Source organism: Amblyraja radiata, chromosome 12, assembly GCF_010909765.2.
Source record: "Amblyraja radiata isolate CabotCenter1 chromosome 12, sAmbRad1.1.pri, whole genome shotgun sequence".
In the NCBI taxonomy this organism is placed as follows: Eukaryota; Metazoa; Chordata; class Chondrichthyes; order Rajiformes; family Rajidae; genus Amblyraja; species Amblyraja radiata.
Window position 1 is genome coordinate 41,461,374 of NC_045967.1, and position 19,962 is coordinate 41,481,335.

At 42.0% G+C, this 19,962-nt stretch overlaps 1 protein-coding gene across 1 annotated transcript in view; it reads left to right on the forward strand.

The window, feature by feature from the left end:
• tex11 (testis expressed 11) overlaps positions 1-19,962 on the forward strand; it is an 81,561-nt gene that overhangs the window by 17,135 nt on the left and 44,464 nt on the right. The window contains 7 exon segments of the mRNA XM_033030908.1: positions 48-133; positions 2,612-2,669; positions 5,622-5,717; positions 10,689-10,770; positions 12,499-12,574; positions 15,571-15,722; positions 17,756-17,841. Of these exon segments, the coding sequence (XP_032886799.1) occupies positions 48-133; positions 2,612-2,669; positions 5,622-5,717; positions 10,689-10,770; positions 12,499-12,574; positions 15,571-15,722; positions 17,756-17,841 (636 nt within the window).

Below are 19,962 nucleotides of genomic sequence, written 5' to 3' on the forward strand. Positions count from 1 at the left end.
TTGGTATTTTTATTAATTTTATTTTCTGCATGGTTCTTTTTTTTTAGACAGGTTATTTGTCCCTGCTGTGTTACAACTTTGGAGTAGAAACCTATCAGCAGAAGAAATATGAAGAAAGTGCTTTCTGGCTGAGGTAAAGTCAATTTATTTAATAATTTGATGGATTCCTAAACAAGGCTCTTGTGATAAAGTTATTAACCTTCTACCTTTAAAAATAACAACATAACAAGTGCACAGGTAGGCCATACCATTTTAGCACCCAGTAAGAACTTCAACATTTAGTTCATTTTCGTGCACTTTTATCCTTTGATGCGTCCAGTGCCCCAAAATCCATCATTGCAAATCATATGTGTACTTAGAGTATCAACAGATTTTGTAATGTAATAGTTGCTCTCAGTCACAGGGTCCTACCTTTAGCTTTCTCTATTATACTTTCAGAATTAGAAAGAAAATAAGAAATTAAATGTTATCACACAACCTTGATGTGTGACCATGGACATAGAATATAGAACAGTACAGCACAGGAATAGGCCCTTCATCCTACCAGGTCCTTGCCGAACATGATACCAGGTTAAACTAATCTCCTCTGCCTGCACATGATCCATATTCCTGCATATTTATGTGTCTATTTAAAAGCCCCTTTAGTGCCATTATTATCTGTCTTCACTCTTCTCTCCTTAAAGCTCTGCCCCATTGTCTTTGACATTTCCACCCTGGGGAAAAAGGTACCGATTGTCTACCTTAACTATGCCTCTCATAATTTTACATATATGCATCAGTTCTCCCTTCAGTGTCTGACGTTCCAGAGAAAACAATCCAAGTTTGTTGAACCTCTCCTTTTAGTTAATACCTTCTAATCCAGGCAGCATTCTGGTAAACATATTATGCACCCTTTCCAAAGGCTATACATCCTTCCTATAATGGCACACCTAGAACTGCACATTATCCAAATGTGGCTTAACCAAAGTCCCATAAAACTGGAATATGACTTACCTTTATTTTAATGCCCGATTGATGAAGACAAGGATATCATATACCTTCATTAACATTCTATCTACTTGTGTTGCCATTTTATAGGAGCTATTGACTCTATACACCAATGCTGTTAAGGTCTTGCTGTCTATCTCATCAACCGACCCACAAGATCCTCAAGTGCCTTGATTCCCTGGGATTCCAGAATATCAATTTCATTTTTTAATGTACTCCATTTTTTAATGGGGATCCAATGGCCATGAAAGCAGAGAAATTCAAGGATTTGTATCTTTCCCTATTTAATGCTGAAATAGTTTCAGAATAATTAGTTCTCTAACATTGTCCAACTAGGAAAAGTTCACTCTTGGTCTACCCCTTTATTTAATTTCGGAATCTATGATTTCACCTTTTTCTACCAATCTTCTCATTATTTTCAGTTGCTGTGATCAGAACGATGATTGTCTAGTGTTTATATATGTTTGAAATAAGCAGCTCCTGCTATCCTATCTAAAATGGACATTTGGCAAATACCTTTGTGCTTACTTTGACATAGGATCTTTGACCTAAAACATTACAAGTTAATGTTACATACAACTTAGCTAATTCTTTGACGAAATTTCTGATAAGTGATTGTTAAAAATGCATTTTTTGTTGTACTATTAATAGAAGTCTGAAATAGCTATAGTTTGGAAGTGCATAAAACTTAAATCACTTAAACTCTATTTGATGACTTTAGCTCTTCCGTATTTTGTGGCGGCACAGTGGTAGAATTGTTGCCTTGCAGCTCCAGATACCCGGGTTCAATCTTGAGTATGGGTGCTGTCTGTACAAGTTTGTATGAACTCCCTGTGACCGCATGGAGTTTCTCTGGGTGCTCCCGTTTCTTTATACATTCCAAAGAAGTGCAGTTTTGTGGATTAATTGCCTTCTGTAAATTGTCCCTAGTGTGTAGGATAGCGCCAATGTACAGGGATTGCTGATGGTGCAGACTTGATGGGCCGAAGGGGCTGTTTCCACCCTGTATTTCTAAACTAAACTTGAACTTTATTTCTTGACTTGAGGCATACATTAAACAAATTGCATCAGAGATTTTATAACTGGTGTTACCTTCCAGTTATAGTTCTGAATCTGCACTAATTATTCTTTAACTGCAAGGATGTGATTAGCCGGATGATGAAAGGAGGTTGCTCAGCACTTTAACTTCCCCTCCCATTCCCAATCTGACCTTTCTGTCCTGGGCCTCCTCCATTATCAGAGCGAGGCCCAATGCAAATTGGAGGAAAAGCACCTCATATTTCGCTTGGGTAGCTTTCACCCCAGCGGTATGAACATTGACTACTCTAACTTCAAATAGTCCTTGCTTTCCCTCTCTCTCCATCCCCTTCCCTTTCCCAGTTCTCCCACCATTCTTACTGCCTGCGATGACATTCTATCTCTGTCCCGCCCGCTCCCCTGACATTAGTCTCAAGAATGGTGACGACCCGAAACATCACCCATTCCTTCTCTCCAGAGATGCTGCCTGTCCCGCTGAGTTACTCCAGCATTTTGTGTCTACCTTTGATGAAAGGAGGATGTGATCTTGTTGGATGGATTTTGTTAATATTGTTAATGTAACTAAAGCTGTATTTTCTACCAACAGTCAGAGCTATGACATTGGAAAAGTGGATAAAAGATATTCCCCAGGTTCTCCTGTGCAGGTATGTACAGTTTATATGTTACATAGAAACATAGAAAATAGGTGCAGGAGGAGGCCATTCAGCCCTTCGAGCCGAGTTCATTGTGATCATGGCTGAATGCAGAAACAGTGGTGGTCCTTGCGGTCTATCAAACCTGTCCAAAAATGTACCAGTCTCAGTCTCATTTCATTGTGTGGTATCCCAGCTGCACGGAGGCGGAGAGGAAAGCTCTTCAGCGCGTCGTCCACAGAGCGCAGAAGATTATTGGGACACCGCTACCAGCCTTGGAGGGCATCTACCACACACGGTGCCTCAGGAAGGCCGTCAGCATCCATAAAGACTCCTCACACCCTTGTAATGGACTGTTCGAACTACTTCCCTCCGGCAGACGTTACAAGGCCTTCTGCGCCCGCACCTCCAGACTCAGGAACAGCTTCATTCCCAGAGCTATAGCGGCTCTGAACCGGCCCTGCTGAGTGCCCCCCACCCCCACGGACTGTCTCCCTCAGATGGTCACGTCGCACAGACACATCTGCACTTTAGTCTGTTTGAACTGTTTTGACTATTTACTGTTGTAATGTTCTGTAATGTTCTTTTTACAAACCATGTTCTCGGGGTATCTAAATCTAAATTTTATTAGTTACTAGACCAAGGGCAGACCCGTTGGGTCTGCTCCCCCAACGCAGCCGTTCCCTACCCATAGCCCCCACGGGAGACGTGGTCCTCCAACTCAAACGGCTCAGGAATGAGCAGTGCGGCTGGTTTTAAATGCCGTCTTTGAGGCGAGATGCGGGCGCCAGCAGCCGTTATGGTCGCTGGCCAGCAGGAGGTGACAAAATGAGTGAGTGGGGGGGGGGGGGGGAAGAAGGATTTAATGAAAAATGTGGACATAAACATAACGAAATGTAATGAGGAGTGGATAGTTGGAATGAAAAGTGAAATGTCTACCGAAATGGCTGCTTCTATGGGTGAGAAGCCAGTTTATTTTTGAAATATTGGGGGGGTGGGGGGGGGGGGTGGGAGAAGGATTTGATTAAAAACGTGTACTTAAACACGACGAAATGTAATGAGGAGCGGATACTTAGAAAGAAAAGTGAAATCTCTACCGAAATGGAAAAGATCTCGGCGATTGTGCGTCTGGATTCGGCGTGGCAAGGAATCAAAGGAAGAAATGCAGCCGGCAGTCGTACATGTAAATGGATCCATTCCGATTGGACATCTGGGAGCATCGGCCATTCCGATTGGACATCTGCGAGTATTGGGCATTGTGACATCACACGATGGAACGAAAGGCAGAAAGACAGCCGAACGGCAGGCGGCAGCCACAGAGTTTTATATAATAATAGATTTAAGTTATGACATCGGATGGAAGCTGCATACCAAATCTCGTTGCACTTATGTGCAATGACAATAAAAGATATTATTATTATTATTATAAACACAGAATAACTGAATACATTCAAGCCTGCTCTACCAGATAATTAGATCATGACTAAAATTGCTTTACAAGTTCCTTTCTCATCTCCACTTTTGTTTTATTCCTGTGGACAAAGATTAGATTAGATTAGATCCTTTATTTGTCATTCAGACCTTTCGGTCTGAACGAAATGTCGTTGCCTGCAGCCATACATATAATAATAAACAACAAAACACACAATAAACACAAATTAACATCCACCACAGTGAGTTCACCAGGCACCTCCTCACTGTGATGGAGGCAAAATGTTAAAGTTACTGTCTCTTCCTTCCTTACTCACCCTCTGCGCTGAGGCAATACCCCACCGGGCGATGGTAGTCAGTTCCGCGGCTCAACCGAGCTCCGCGAACGGGCCCGTTCAAGCGCCGCGGCCCGGGGTGGTCGAAGCTTCCGCCCTCCAGTCCAGCGGACGCAGCTGTTGCCGCGGGAGCTCCGGAAAACAGGCACCAGCTCCCGACGATGTCGTCCACTGGCCCGCGGCCGAGCCCCGGATTCAGGTCGCCGCCTGAACGCCACCTCAGCCACCGGAGCACCGTCTCAGCTCTGCGCCGGGCCGCCCTCACCGGAGCGCCGTCTCAGCCCCGAGCCGGGCCGCCCTCACCGGAGCGCCGTCTCAGCCCCGCGCCGGGCCGCCCTCACCGGAGCGCCGTCTCAGCCGCGAGTCCTGCTGCTGCCACTGGAACGCCGGAACGCCGCCGCCGCAGCTCAAAGACGGCCAGCCTCGCGCTGGTGAGTCTTGGCTGGCTCTGTTTCCGAAGCCTCGAGGTCGGTCGCAGTTGGAGGCCGCCAGCTCCGCCATTAGGCCTCAGCGCAGACGGAGGCAGAGAAGGGGGGACACGACAAGAAGAGTCGCATTCCCCCGAAGGGAGAGACAGAAACATGTTGAGTATATTTAATGTTGAGGTTGATTAATTTTTGATAGAAATTTTCACAGAGAGGCCCATTCTGCTCTGTGACTCTTAAGAAACTATCTATTATTTTTTGTTCCAGCACTTCTAAGCAAATGCCTTTCTGTGGGTACAAACATGAAAATTACAGCTTGTATTTCAAGTACTATTAAGTGTGGTCTCATTAAACTCTGTAGCAAACCATTATTCCGCCATTCCAATCCCACGTCTATTAAGGCTAATCTTACTAATTATTGCTGTACCTCTTTGTTCATTTTCTGTACTGTGCATTGAAGGATCCTCAACCACTGCATGGATGACGCTGTGCCATACATAATTGGAGGTCATGTTAAAGGTATAGTGATAGGAATTTGTCTGGTGGGCATCTATATTAACGATGCAATATGATAACAGCACTCATTTGACTCCTGTTATGAAATTCAATTTCATTAAAGGCAATCAAATTTTGGAGTTGGGACACCGAGTACATCTCTTGTGTTATGCATTTAGTGAATCGTCTAAAGGTAGCTTTCTATTCAAATATATTGAAACAAAATGAAGAATTATAGGAGATATAATTCATAACCTGCTGACATTTCTCTGTTTTAGGCAAAAGTTTTGCGTTTATTATCTAATGTTTATCTGGAGTGGGACATCAGGCAACATCAGGAGAGAGCTCTCAATGCTGTTGGCAAATGAAGTAAGGCATATTACACAATTCGATAAATGCACATGCCACATGTTATGCCTGTTAATTTTGCATGAACGTCTGTTTGCTCTCAATTGTGGTGTGTTATTATTCTGTTCACTGCCTTTTCACACAGTTACAAGTATTTGTCTCCCTGAATGCCAGTCTTTCAGAGTGCTTCTCATATTTGCAAAATGGCATAATTTTTGATTATCTGGATTGTCAGTTTTACTATAACTGAGAATTCTATCCTTCACCTGTTCCTTTTCTTTGTGATTAGCTCCCATTGCATCAGCAAAAAGCTTGTGTTCAATTACTATATTGGTGACAACAGTCTATATATCTGCACTGTCCATTAACCCAATGCTGTTGTTAATTTCTCCAATTATCCATTCAGCATTTGAGCTAAAACTAGTTAACTACTGTCAAATCTATTTGCATCATCTTTAACCATGAGGAGGAACCAGAACACTGGATGGTGGCTCGTATGTTTATTTAATCAGAGCTGTGGGCCCGACATGAGTGATGGGTAAATTACGGGAGGGAGCTGTAGACGGTGGTATAATTGTGACATTTAAAAGACATTTAGACAAGTACATAAATAGGAAAAGTAGTGGGATATGGTCCAAATGCAAGCAAATGGAACTAACGCAGTCATAAAGCCTGGTCAGCATGGATGAGTTGGACCAAAGGTCGTCTACAGCTTCCTCTGGCAGCTCATTTCATCATCTTCTGTGTGTGAGGAAATTGTTGTAATATTTCCCTTCCAATCTAAAACCAATGCCTTCTAGCTCTTCAGAAAAAGACTGACCATTCGCCTTATCTATTCCTCTCGTGATTTTGTAAACCTCTTTCAGGTCACCCATCAGCTTCCTATTCTATGACTCTAGAGCTAGGGATATTATACTCAGGAAGTCTTTAACAGTGAAGAGCAATAGCTATATTTGGGGACATAACATGCAAGGCTATGTGTAATAAAAAGGAAGTGCAGATGCTGGTTTATACCAAATATAGATACAAAATGTTGGAGCAACTCAACAGGTCTGGAGAAAATGGATAGGTGACGTTTTGGCTCAGGATCCTTATTTGGGCTGATTTGGGCTGATTGTAGTGGGGGGGGGGGGGGGAGATTGGAAGCGAGGATAAAAACAGGACAAATTTAGCCCAAGAGGGATACATCTTCGTGAACTGTGAAACTGGTTAATGGACTTTTTTTAGTGGAGGGAGGGGATGGGGAAAAGGGTGGGAGGTGTTTGAAGAAGTTACTTGAAATTAGAAAATTCAACATTCATACCGCTGGGTTGTAAGCTACTGAAGCGAAACATAAGATGCCGTTCCTCCACTTTGCATGTGGTCTCACTCTGGCCATAGAGGAGACCCACGATAGAAAAGCCAGTATGGAAATACTGGCACCATCTTTGAGGAGGTCGGCCCTGGCCCTCCCCTGGGTGAAGTGCGGACCGGATGCGGCGTCCCGCGGACCGGACTTCCCCGAAGCCAGAGCGGGCTGCAGCTGGCCCCGCTGCCAGATCGGGCCACGGATTTTGAAATTGGGGGAAAAAAAGTCTCCGCTATAACATTTCTCTGCTATCATTTATAGTGGAGAAATTTTATAGCGGAGATTTTTTTTTTTCTGAATGTCAAAATCCATGGAAATCCTTTTGTGTTCACATAAATTTTCATTGTGCTCTTGTTTCAAAGCTTAGAGGAAACACTGCTGGGGAGTGGGTGGTTTGGGTGGGAAGGGATGTGAACCAAGGAGTTGTGGAGGGAGTGGTCTCTGCGAAATGTGGAAAGGGGTGGAGATGGGAAGATGTGATTAGTGGTGGGAATCAGAAGGTGGAGGTTTCTTTCTCGCTTCCAGTCCCCCCACCTCCAGTACAAGCAGTCTGAACATGGGGCCCCTATTTATTTTCTCCAGAGAGTTACTTAAACATTTTATGTCTATCTTTGCATGGCAACATTCCTGATTGAGATATGCTGGGAAGATATATTTCTATAACACTAGACCAGGTGCGGACCCATTGGGCCCGTCTCCCAAGGCAATATTCCACCACTGACCCATAGCTCCCAACTGCGCAGGTGTGGCTGAGGGGTTCCCGTTGTGACGCCAGAGATCCCCGTTGTGACGCGAGTCATGGCAACCCTCCATCAACTGCACCTCGCCATCCCTCTTCCTACCTCTATCCTCCATTCCTCCTCATCCCCCAGCACCCTCCCCCTCCTCTTCACCCTCCCTATTTTTTAAAGCTTTAATCGTGAATAACGTCAAATATAGGATGAAATCTTCAGTGAAGCTGATCACTGTTAGCCGAGCCATTGTGATGTCATCAGTTGAAGCTGGTCGTTTTAAATTCAAAGTGTTTTGACCTTTTTTAAAGTTTACTCAGTAATAAGTCGAGAAATAAAGCATGAAATAAAGCATAATATGTTCAGTGAAGATGTTCTCTGCCTCGAGGGGGGGAAATGTCAATCAGAATATGTAAAAATGTAAAAAAATAATGTAATCGTTACCGCGTGGTGTTTTTGCGAGGATGTAAAGACAACCACACACACATATACACATACATATACACACAAACAAGATCAGAGTTTTAATTAGTATATGATATGAAGATGATGATGATATGATATATGATGATAGATAGATAATTGGGTATTGAGTAATGAGGAAGGGTTAGTTAGCAGTCTTGTTGTGCGTGGCCCCTTGGGCAAGAGTAACCATAATATGGTTGAGTTCTTCATTAGGATGGAGAGTGACATTGTTAATTCAGAAACAAGGGTCCTGAACTTAAAGAAAGGTAACTTTGAGGGTATGAGACGTGAATTGGCCAAGATTGACTGGTAATTGATTCTTAAAGGGTTGACATGAAATGGAAGGCATTTAAATACCGCATGGATGAACTACAACAATTGTTCATCCCAGTTTGGCAAACGAATAAATCAGGGAAGGTAGTGCATCCGTGGACAACAAGGGAAATCAGGGATAGTATCAAAACAAAAGATGAAGCGTACAAATTAGCCAGAAAAAGCAGCCTACCAGAGGACTGGGAGAAATTCAGAGTCCAGCAGAGGAGGACAAAGGGCTTAATTAGGAAAGGGAAAATAGATTATGAAAGAAAACTGTCAGGGAACATAAAAACTGACTGCAAAAGCTTTTATAGGTATGTGAAGAGAAAGAGATTAGTTAAAACAAATGTAGGTCCCTTGCAGTCAGAAACAGGTGAATTGATCATGGGGAACAAGGACATGGCAGACCAATTGAATAACTACTTTGGTTCCGTCTTCACTAAGGAAGTCATAAATAATCTGCCGGAAATAGCAGGGGACCGCGGGTCAAATGAGATGGAGGAACTGAATGAAATCCAGGTTAGCCGGGAAGTGGTGTTAGGTAAATTGAATGGATTAAAGGCCGATAAATCCCCAGGGCCAGATAGGCTGCATCCCAGAGTACTTAAGGAAGTAGCCCCAGAAATAGTGGATGCATTAGTGATAATTTTTCAAAACTCTTTAGATTCTGGAGTAGTTCCTGAGGATTGGAGGGTAGCTAATGTAACCCCATTTTTTAAAAAGGGAGGGAGAGAGAAAACGGGGAATTACAGACCAGTTAGTCTAACATCGGTAGTGGGGAAACTGCTGGAGTCAGTTATTAAAGATGGGATAGCAGCACATTTGGACATGTATACAAACCTAAAGCACACGGTATTGGGGGTTCAGTACTGATGTGGATAGAGAACTGGCTGGCAGACAGGAAGCAAAGAGTAGGAGTTAACGGGTCCTTTTCAGAATGGCAGGCAGTGACTAGTGGGGTACCGCAAGGCTCAGTGCTGGGACCCCAGCTATTTACAATATATATTAATGATTTGGACGAGGGAATTGAATGCAACATCTCCAAGTTTGCGAATGACACGAAGCTGGGGGGCAGTGTTAGCTGTGAGGAGGATGCTAGGAGGCTGCAAGGTGACTTGGATAGGCTGGGTGAGTGGGCAAATGCATGGCAGGTGCAGTATAATGTGGATAAATGTGAGGTTATCCTCTTTGGTGGCAAAAACAGGAAAGTAGACTATTATCTAAATGGTGGCCGATTAGGAAAAGGGGAGATGCAACGAGACCTGGGTGTCATGGTACACCAGTCATTGAAAGTAGGCATGCAGGTGCAGCAGGCAGTGAAGAAAGCGAATGGTATGTTAGCATTAATAGCAAAAGGATTTGAGTATAGGAGCAGGGAGGTTCTACTGCAGTTGTACAGGGCCTTGGTGAGACCACACCTGGAGTATTGCGTACAGTTTTGGTCTCCAAATCTGAGGAAAGACATTCTTGCCATAGAGAGAGTACAGAGAAGGTTCACCAGACTGATTCCTGGGATGTCAGGATTTTCATATGAAGAAAGACTGGATAGACTCGGCATGTACTCGCTAGAATTTAGGAGATTGAGGGGGGTTCTTATAGAAACTTACAAAATTCTTAAGGGGTTGGACAGGCTAGATGCAGGAAGATTGTTCCCGATGTTGGGGAAGTCCAGGACAAGGGGTCACAGTTTGAGGATAGAGGGGAAATCCTTTAGGACCGAGATGAGAAAAACATTTTTCACACAGAGAGTGGTGAATCTCTGGAACTCTCTGCCACAGAAGGTAGTTGAGGCCAGTTCATTGGCTATATTTAAGAGGGAGTTAGATGTGGCCCTTGTGGCTAAAGGGATCAGGGGGTATGGAGAGAAGGCAGGTACAGGATGCTGAGTTGGATGATCAGCCATGCAGGCACGAAGGGCCGAATGGCCTACTCCTGCACCTATTTTTCTATGTTTCTGTAAGGCATAGGTTTGCTGTGAGTCATGGGATCCAGAGAGCATCATCATTTGAGTTGGGGAGACAGGAAATATTGTCATCAATGTAAGACATAGCTAAAACAAAGTAAATTAATGGAAACGCACGATTTAAGAGAAAAAGTTTGCTGTTATCTGATGAGGTTCTGGTTACTTAATCCAACAGGAAAATCCCCATCCAGCTGGACTGTTCTTAAAGATAAAAATCCTATTGAGCTGTGCTTTTCCTGATGAAGCTGTTTCAGCAGGTAAGAAGCAGAAATGTATTTGAGCTCAACATGGACCACCAGAATGAACATTAATTAATGGAAGAAGATTATGGCATCATGATATTTAACTCTGGCAGTACAATACTGGCATGGTAATATTGACACAATTAAGTATTTCAGTTGTTTGTGTTAATGTTATTCTTTTCATGTTTTGATCATGTAATATTTTGTACAGCAAAAACTTATGAGCCCAGTAGGTATGTCACCCAGACTATTGTTAACAGTGTGACTGAATGTGTGGTGAATATAACTTGCTGCGTCCTTGGTGTTATTACAGAAAGCTTTTGAACCCTAAAAGTCTGCACACCTCCATTGCACTTAGAAAATCATGAATTTGCACATTTTCCATAATACACAAGTTATTGTTGCAAGATTAATTTTCTGTGTTCTGGCGACATGGAAGAATGTTCTCTCCTTGCCTTTATGAGTGCAGTTCAGAAGACTTAGTAAAATGTTTTCTAATTGTTTCTATTAATGAAGCACTTTGGACAGTGAATAAGTTGTAACTCATTAAGAACAAAGCTAATGCATTTAATGTGGTCTATCATTTATGTGATACATGCATTGTGTGCTCTCAACAGAATGAATGGCTACTACCCTTCAAAACATCCTCTCTGACCGATATATCTTCTTAAAAGTCTAGGAAAGCTGTTTTAACTTTAAAGCCAGCAAGGTGGATTCTAAATCGTATATCATCCTTGCTTGGCTTATATTCCTGCTCCTGCGATTACCAATTCACACTGATGCCCCTTCTTCAATAATAGCACTGCTGAGCTCCTTCTCAGATAGTACTGTAATGGACCAGGAAGATGCTTCCTCACCATTTTTAATGGCATTTACAGGTAATCAGTATCTCCCACCCATGTTAAACCCAAATCCTTAAATGACAATTCCCACATTGTCACCTCTGTTAATAATTATCCCATTAACACCCTGCCTCCCACAAAATATGAAAGTCAAAATTAACTATTTCAATATGCCAAATATTTATATGCCTAGTTAATAGAATAAACAGAATCACTGAATCCAGAACCACAATGGCTGAAGGTAGAATGTGCATGATGATGCACTGATTCTGGATAACAGGTTAGAAGGTAGAACATAGCAGCACCGGGAACATGCTCATCCTCTCAAGATGTCGGTGCCGAATGCGATGCCAAATTAAACAAATCCCCTCTGCCTGCATGTGATCCGTACCTCCCTATACCTTACATTTTCATGTTCTAAAATTCACTATTGTATCTGCTTCCATGGACACCCATGGCAGTGCGTCCAAGCATCTACACTAAAAAGAAAAAACTTCATCCACACATCTTAAATCCCCCCCTCTTTAATCTTTGGGATTTGATATTTTCATAATGGGAAAACAATTCTTGCATTATTCCAATTTCTCCTCTTAAACAAGTTAAAAAAACATTGATTATTTTCCTATCCTCGTGGATATCTTGGTTGGCAATGATCTGACCAATATTTTCATGCAGGATATATTGCAATATATATACAATATTTTCTGTGCGTTGATCACTTTGGCTCATATTATCACGAGTAATATATTTCGTACTCTATTCTTTCTGTATTTTCATCGTGCATCATTCTATCAAAATGGAGTAAGTAAATTTAAAACATTTTTACATAATCTTGTTTAAAAGTTTTGATGTTTCTAATTCTAATTGACCTTTATGTTTTCCATTTTGGTATTTATGTTAGCTGTTAGAGATCTTCTTGGAAAAGTGTCCCTTACTGTTTGTCTTGAAGCTGCAAAACTACTATTGGAACATGGCCGGTCAGTAAAATCCACTATTTGCAGTAAACATATGTAAAAATGATTCAGTAATTTTTTGGTTTTACTTAATTGGTGTTGAAAATTGGTTGTATGTAGGATGTGTGATATTGCTTGGCTATTTTCCTTTATAGCCTCAACTTAGGTGATGCATGGACAGTGAAAAGTCAATCCCTTATATATATATATTTATTGTTTGCAAGACTTATTTACTACAGGTAGGCCAAGTACAAGCTGAGAATAGGAATCAGAGCTGCCAAGGAAAGGTACTCTGAGAAGTTGAGGAGCAAGTTCTCAGCTAGTGACTCTTCTTCAGTTTGGAAGGGCTTACAAGAAATCACCAGCTACAAGAAGAATGCCCCCCGCCCTTTGGACAATCATCAGCTGACCAACGACCTGAATGAGTTCTACTGCAGGTTTGACAAGCAGAAACGTAACCCTGATACCCCCCCCCCCTCCCCCAACAAACACAGCCAGACCCCAGTCTGCAAAGAAAGGACCTTTCTGCACCCTCTCCACCACTTCACACCTACTTGAAGCAAGACTCCAGTCTGTAAAGACTGAACCCTTTCCCACCCCAACCAACACTTCACACCCACTCACAGCCTGACCCCAGTCTGCAAAGACTGGGCCCTTCTACACCCACTCCTCCCCATTCACCACTTCACACATATTTAAAGCAAGATTCCAGTCTAAAACGACTGGACCCTTTCCCACCCACCCCTCTCCAATCACCACTTCACACCCACACCCTCCGTGCTGCACAACATCACTTCTCCATCATCAACAATAAAAATAGAGGAGGTGGAGAGTCTTTTCAGAAGACAGAAAAGCCGGAAATCACCAGGACCGGACAATGCTTCCCCCTCTACTCTGACACCGGTCTACACAGACATTTTCAACCAGTCCCTGCAAACTTATACTGTCCCTGCCTGCTTCAGTCTCTACCATTGTCCCTGTACCCAAAAAGGCAAGGATTACTGGTCGACTTCTCGGACTGGTCTTCTATAGTCATGAAGACCCTTGAAAGGCTTGTACTGGCCAAGCTGAAAAATATCACGAACCCCCTGCTGGACCTTCTGTAGTTTTCATATTGGGCCAATAGATCTGTTGATTACGCAGTCAACCTGGGCCTGCACTTCATCCTCCAGCACATCGAACGCCAGGGGACCTATGCGAGCATTTTGTTTATTGATTTTAGCTCTGCATTCAACACCATTGTGCCAGAGCTACTACACTCCAAACTTTCAGAGTTGACTGTGCCTGAACCCCTCTGTCGGTGGATCACCAGCTACCTGACAGACAGGAAGCAGCATGTGAGGCTGGAAAAGCACATCTCGGACCCTCAAACCCTCAGCATAGGAGCACCGCAAGGCTGCGTACTCTCCCCTCTCCTCTACTCTCTACACCAATGACTGCACCTCCACTGACTCCTCTGTCAAGCTTCTCAAGTTTGCGGACGACACAACCCTGATTGGACTGATCCAGGATAGGGAGGAATCTGCTTACAGACAGGAAGATCACAGCTGGTGTCCTGGTGCCATTGCATCAACCTGGAGCTCAATGCTCTTAAGACACTGGAAATAATTGTAGACTTTAGGAGAGCTCCCCCTCCCCTCACCACACTCACCATCAGCAACACCACAGTCACATCTGTGGAGTCTTTTAAGTTCCTGGGAACCATCATCTCCAAGGATCTTAAGTAGAGGGCTACCATCGACTCCACAGTCAAAAAGGCACAACAGTGGATGTACTTCCTGCGGCAGCTGAGGAAGCACAATCTGCCACAGGCAATGATGGTCCAATTTTATACGGCCATCATAGAGTCTGTCCTCACCTTCTCCATCATGGTTTGGTTTGGCTCAGCCACCAAGCCCGACACCCGGAGGCTGCAGTGAATCGTCCGATCAGCTGAGAAGGTTATTGGCTGCAACCTTCCCTCCATTGACGAACTCCATTGCAAGGGCCAGGAAGCGAGCGGGTAAGATCATCTCTGACCCCTCTCACCCTGGCCACAAACTCTTTGAATCACTTCCCTCTGGAAGGTGACTCCGGATTGTCAAAGCTGCCACAGCCAGACATAAAAACAGCTTTTTTTCCACGAGTAGTGGCTCTACTCAATAACCAAAAATCTGTAGCCTCCTTTTGCTCTGGTATTTTATTTAATTCACATGTTTAATCAATAATGTTTTATTATTAATGTTTAATGTTTTATGTATCATTCTTAACTGTCACTGTATGTCATGTTGTCTTTTGTGGGCGGAGCACCAAGGCAAATTCCTTGTATGTGAATACTTGGCCAATAAACTTATTCATTCATTCACTCTTTCATTCATTGTCACATTTTCTGATTAGATTTGTGGGAAACCATACCATTTAAGCAAACTATTTGTGTATTTATTGTGCTTGTATCAGTTTTGTGCTTTCTTGATGAACCAATCCTTTTTCCTAATGGTTTAAAACCTGTAAATACCCAGACAAAATTTAAAGCAAATGAAAAGGCAAAATCAAAGGATTTTACCTTTTTTTAAAAAATGTGATCGCATTTTCCATGTATTTACCATAAAATATTAATTATCATTAGGTTTGTGTTCTTATGCCACACTTTTACAAAGTCTGTGACCCATATTTTCCTCAATAATTGTGTTAGAGTTATACTGTGTCCATTGCATTGCCCATTATTCCAGTGCAGACTTTCCAGAAAAGGATAGCATGAGTTTACAAGAGTTAATCATCAGTGGTTCATTTTTGAAATTCTTACTGAAACTGGTAAAAGTTAATTAAAACAGCCCACCTTCCAGCATTGATGATAATTTTTCTTGATTCACTTTTTTTTTGGCCAGTTGCAAACAAGGTTATTATGAAACATTTATTATAATTAAAAGAGAATTCAGAGCAGAGATTTTCTTGGTAATCGGTTGTACTAACTCTAATAAATATTTTTTACCAAAGCCATAAATGTAATGCTGACTCAATAACTAATGCTTAATATTTCACAGAGATGCACTGTCCTTTGAATTTCTCACAACTCTGTCCAAGCAGTTTGAAACCTGTCATGATATTGGGAAAATTTTGCTGTTGCATTTCATGCAACTTTTGCAGAGAGGCAAAGAGCATCTTGCCAAGCAAAAATTAGAAGACATTATTACAGGTAAGAAATAATCAACTGGATTGGTAGTCCTCAAATTAGCAGTATTTGGGTAACATATGTCATAAACTTTTCTGATCTGTGGTTTTCACTTATTCATATTTTTTGATGAGCATCTGTTACATTTGGGCACATTCTATCATTATTTTGAAAGAAGACATATGGTATGCTTGCCTTTGTTGATTGGTCATTGTGTAGGAGAGTCAGGAAATGATGCAACTCTATAAGACTTTGGTTAGGCATTAGTAATGCCTAACCAAAGTGGATGCAGTACTGGTCGCCCCATTACAGGAAGGAGGTTGACGCTTTGGAGAAGGTGCAGACGAGGTGGTGGTGGATGTAGATACGATTGTGGTGTTTATGAGGATTTTCGGATTGACACATGGATATGCAGAGAATTGAGGATGTTGATCATGTACAGGCAGATGAACTTAGTTTATCTTAGCATCAAATTCAGCACTGACATTATGGGCCTATAGACTTGTTCCTATGGACTTGTTCTATGTTTCATGATGTTGCAGCAGAAAGCAGTGCAAATTCCATGTTAGTTAGTTCAATTTGGTAATGTGGTAATGTTTCCAGGTTTTCTACCCACCTTCAGGGATGCTAGGACTTTTACATTAAGGTCGTTCTGTTCCTCAATACTTTCCAGGGTCGTAATTTTCATTGTGTATGTCTAATCTGTATTAGCCCCCTCAAAAAGCATCACCTCACACCTATCAGGATTCAATTCAGTCTGTCATGTTACTAGTTGAAATTTTACATTACTAGCTATGTAACCTAAGAATGTCCTCATTATCAACAACACACCAATTTTCATGTGAATTTGCAAATCATAATTTGAAGTTTAGGAAACCTGAACGGACACCTCTGGAGACTTTGTGCCCCGCCCAAGGTTTCTTTGCGGTTCCCGGAGGTTTTTGTCAGTCTCCCTACCTGCTTCCACTACCTGCAACCTCCGGCAACCACCTGCCACCTCCGGGAACCGCACGGAAACCTTGGGTGGGGCGCAAAGTCTCCAGAGGTTTCCGTTCAGGTTTCCTAAGTGGGACAGGGGCAAACATAACTTTCTCATAGTCTTCTTTCAAGAGCAAGGGAATCAAATTTCTTCAGGCTATTTTCACAAATCATTTCTCTGTCAGCTATTAGCCTTTGAGCTTTTTATTAGTCTTCCTGCAATGGTTGAATATCTTTCTTGCCTCTAATCTCATTTGGAACAGGACTCAAAAAGAGGCTCAACCAGGACCAGGATTAAATAGCATTTAGCTTATTTTGGACTTCTACCCTTGTTTGGCCAAATACAGAGCTCCAAGATGAATTGGAGCTCAGATGCCAATAATGATAGACTTGCCATTGAGCCCAGTGATAGATTACTGATGTGCTAGGGAGAGTTTAGATGCCCTTTGCACAAGGTATCATCTTTACATTATGGTTGGCTGGTATACACATAACAACTCTTTTGTTTGAATGAAATTACTGACACTGCAGAGTGAGAATGCTTGAATAATTGTAATGTTGTATTTTTATTTATTTGCTTGTGTTTTCTTACATTAATTTTGATTGTGGTGAGCCATCAGAGGTTGTCAGGGTGTACATGGGTAGGGTCTTCAATAGTAGACAATCCTGGAATGTTCCTGTTTTACATGAGACCTCTCGGATGCAGATATCAGTTTGTTCATTCTCCATATCTGGGAAATGTTTCTGTGTGTGGGTAGTTGCCTGGGTCCAGTTTGAACGGATCCACTTTTCTAAAATGACTTGGCTTCAGTAATTGTGGCTCCAAAGTCTGTTTTCTACATTCAGTATCATGAAGAATTTGTTTGTTAAAATCAAATAAGCTTGTACAAAAGTTACCACTTCATGATTATTTCCAGATGGTTGTAATACATGGGTTGGTTTGCTGGGAATTTAATGTTTGGCAAACATATTTTTCATTGAAAAGTATTGAACAGTACCGAGCTTTAAAGGTTTTGTTCCATTAATCAGGTATTTCAGTTTACTTACATTGTGGTCAATTCTTTTGATGACAATTTTAGGTCATTACACCGGGAAAAGGCTGTCATCTGATATTCTGACCCAATTTCACATTGTTCTCTGGGAAAGAGCTGCCAAGTATTTTGAGGTGAGATATATTAGAATCCTCATGAAATCCAACCAAATGTTAAGTCATGCAACCTGGACTTGGGATCTTGGGATTCTGAGATCACTTTTATACTGGTCACGTTTATGCTAAATTCACATTTATACCGTGGCCATTTGTTGGTTGCATTCATTTTTCGTGAGGTCTGATATTTTTTACCATTGATGTCAGTGTCAATGGAGGGATATGGATCACATGCAGGTCGTGGAGGTTAACTTAACTTGACATGATTTTCAGTACAGACGTTGTGGTTAACAGCCTGTTCCTGTGCTGTTCTTTTCTATGTTTTATGTTTATTATCCGTTTTTGGACAAATGTGGGGTAGAATTTTAACCTCATGCACAATTGATGACAAGGTAACCATTGCAAAAGGGACAATTTTAAAAGTTTTTTTCTCTATTGAGTTCTAGCTCTAACTCCCTTTCATGTAAGCATATACAGAATCTCCCATGAACTTGAAGCATCAGGCCGTGTCATTCTAACATGTCATAGAGTCATAGAAATCTATGGCACAGATGACAACCATTCAGCCCAAGGATTCCATGCAGGCCAAAAAAATGACTTGAGGTTAACCCCACCTACAATGAAACTTGTTTTTAATGACGGCATGTAACTCTTGGAAATACATAGACTGTTTCTCGTTATACAGGACACAGCACTTTGGCATTTCCCTGCATGCAGGGGGAGGTGATTTGTTTGACTTGGTATCATGTATGGCACAGACATTGTGGACAGAGGGCCTGTTCCTCTGCTGTACTGTTCTATGTTTATATTCTATCTGCTATCTGCATTTGGATGAGGAAAATGGGAGACTGGGAAAATCAATGCATATTTATGAGTACCAGCATCCTTGTTAGAATGGAGTATCTTTTTCTTCACAATCTTTACCTTTTCCAGTATCAATATGTGCAGAAGGTGTTTTAGATTTATTTTGGCCCAGTGGTCAGCAGGGAAGCCATGGTACAGTATAAACACGGAACAGCTGCTTTGCATGAGGTATTGAGTGGGATACTGTAAGATCCCAGGTTTCGATAAGATTCCACTCCTGAGAACTGTTCGTAAGTTGAAAATATGTGTGGGAGAGGATCACGAGCAGTTGTGATGAGAGAGTGAGCGCACACGGGAAGAGTAGCCACAAGCTGGCCTCACTGACTAGGTGAATGAATCTGCTCAGCTTGATATAACTGCCAATTTTTGTGTCAATGGTGTGCAGAGAGAGAGAGTACACACAAATGACCTGTTCCCACCTGACATAAAATGCTTCCAGCCCCATAGCAGCCGACATATCCATCACCATCAATTCTGCTGGTCTCCCAAGTGACCATTCATTATGTGCGGGGTGTTCATAAGTTATAAGACCAGAAGACATTGGAGTAGAAGTAGGCATTTCGGCCCATCAAGCCTACCTTGATTGATGTCATGATTGATCTAGTTTTCCCTCTCAACCCCATTCATCTGCATATTCCCCGTAAGCTTTGGCACCCTTACTAATTAATCCCTGCTTTTTATATACATGATGTCTTGACCTCCACAGTCGTCTGTGATAATGAATTCCATAGATTCACCCTCTTCTGGCTAAATAAATTCCTCCTTATCTCTATTCTAAAGATACATCTTATATTCTGTGCCCTCTGATTCTAGATTCTCCCATTACCGGAAATATCCTTTCCATGTCCACTCCTGGCCATTCATTATACGATAGGTTTCAATAAGATCCCCCCCATCCTTCTAAACTCTAGCGAGTACAGGCTCAGAGCATTCAAATGTTCCTGAAGTTGGGTTCCAAGGAGGGCATAGCTATGAAGGTATTAGTATTTACATTTCAAAGTTAAGAATGTAAAATGTCTTGCAAAACAATGGATGTGAAAGATAAGCTGGTTGACTCCTTAACAAATTGAAAAACAGATGTTTACACCTTTGTAGTTCGCAATGTGTAATCATAGAAAGTATGGTTCACTCTGGTCAACTCATTAAGTTCCTTCCGTGGTTGAGTAGAGCATTTACAGCCAGCCTTTTTCTTTTTCAGTGAAACTAGATGGTTCCTTGGTCGCACTCTTCCCAGTTTTCAAAACAGATCATTTTTCTTCATTCTAATTTGTTTTG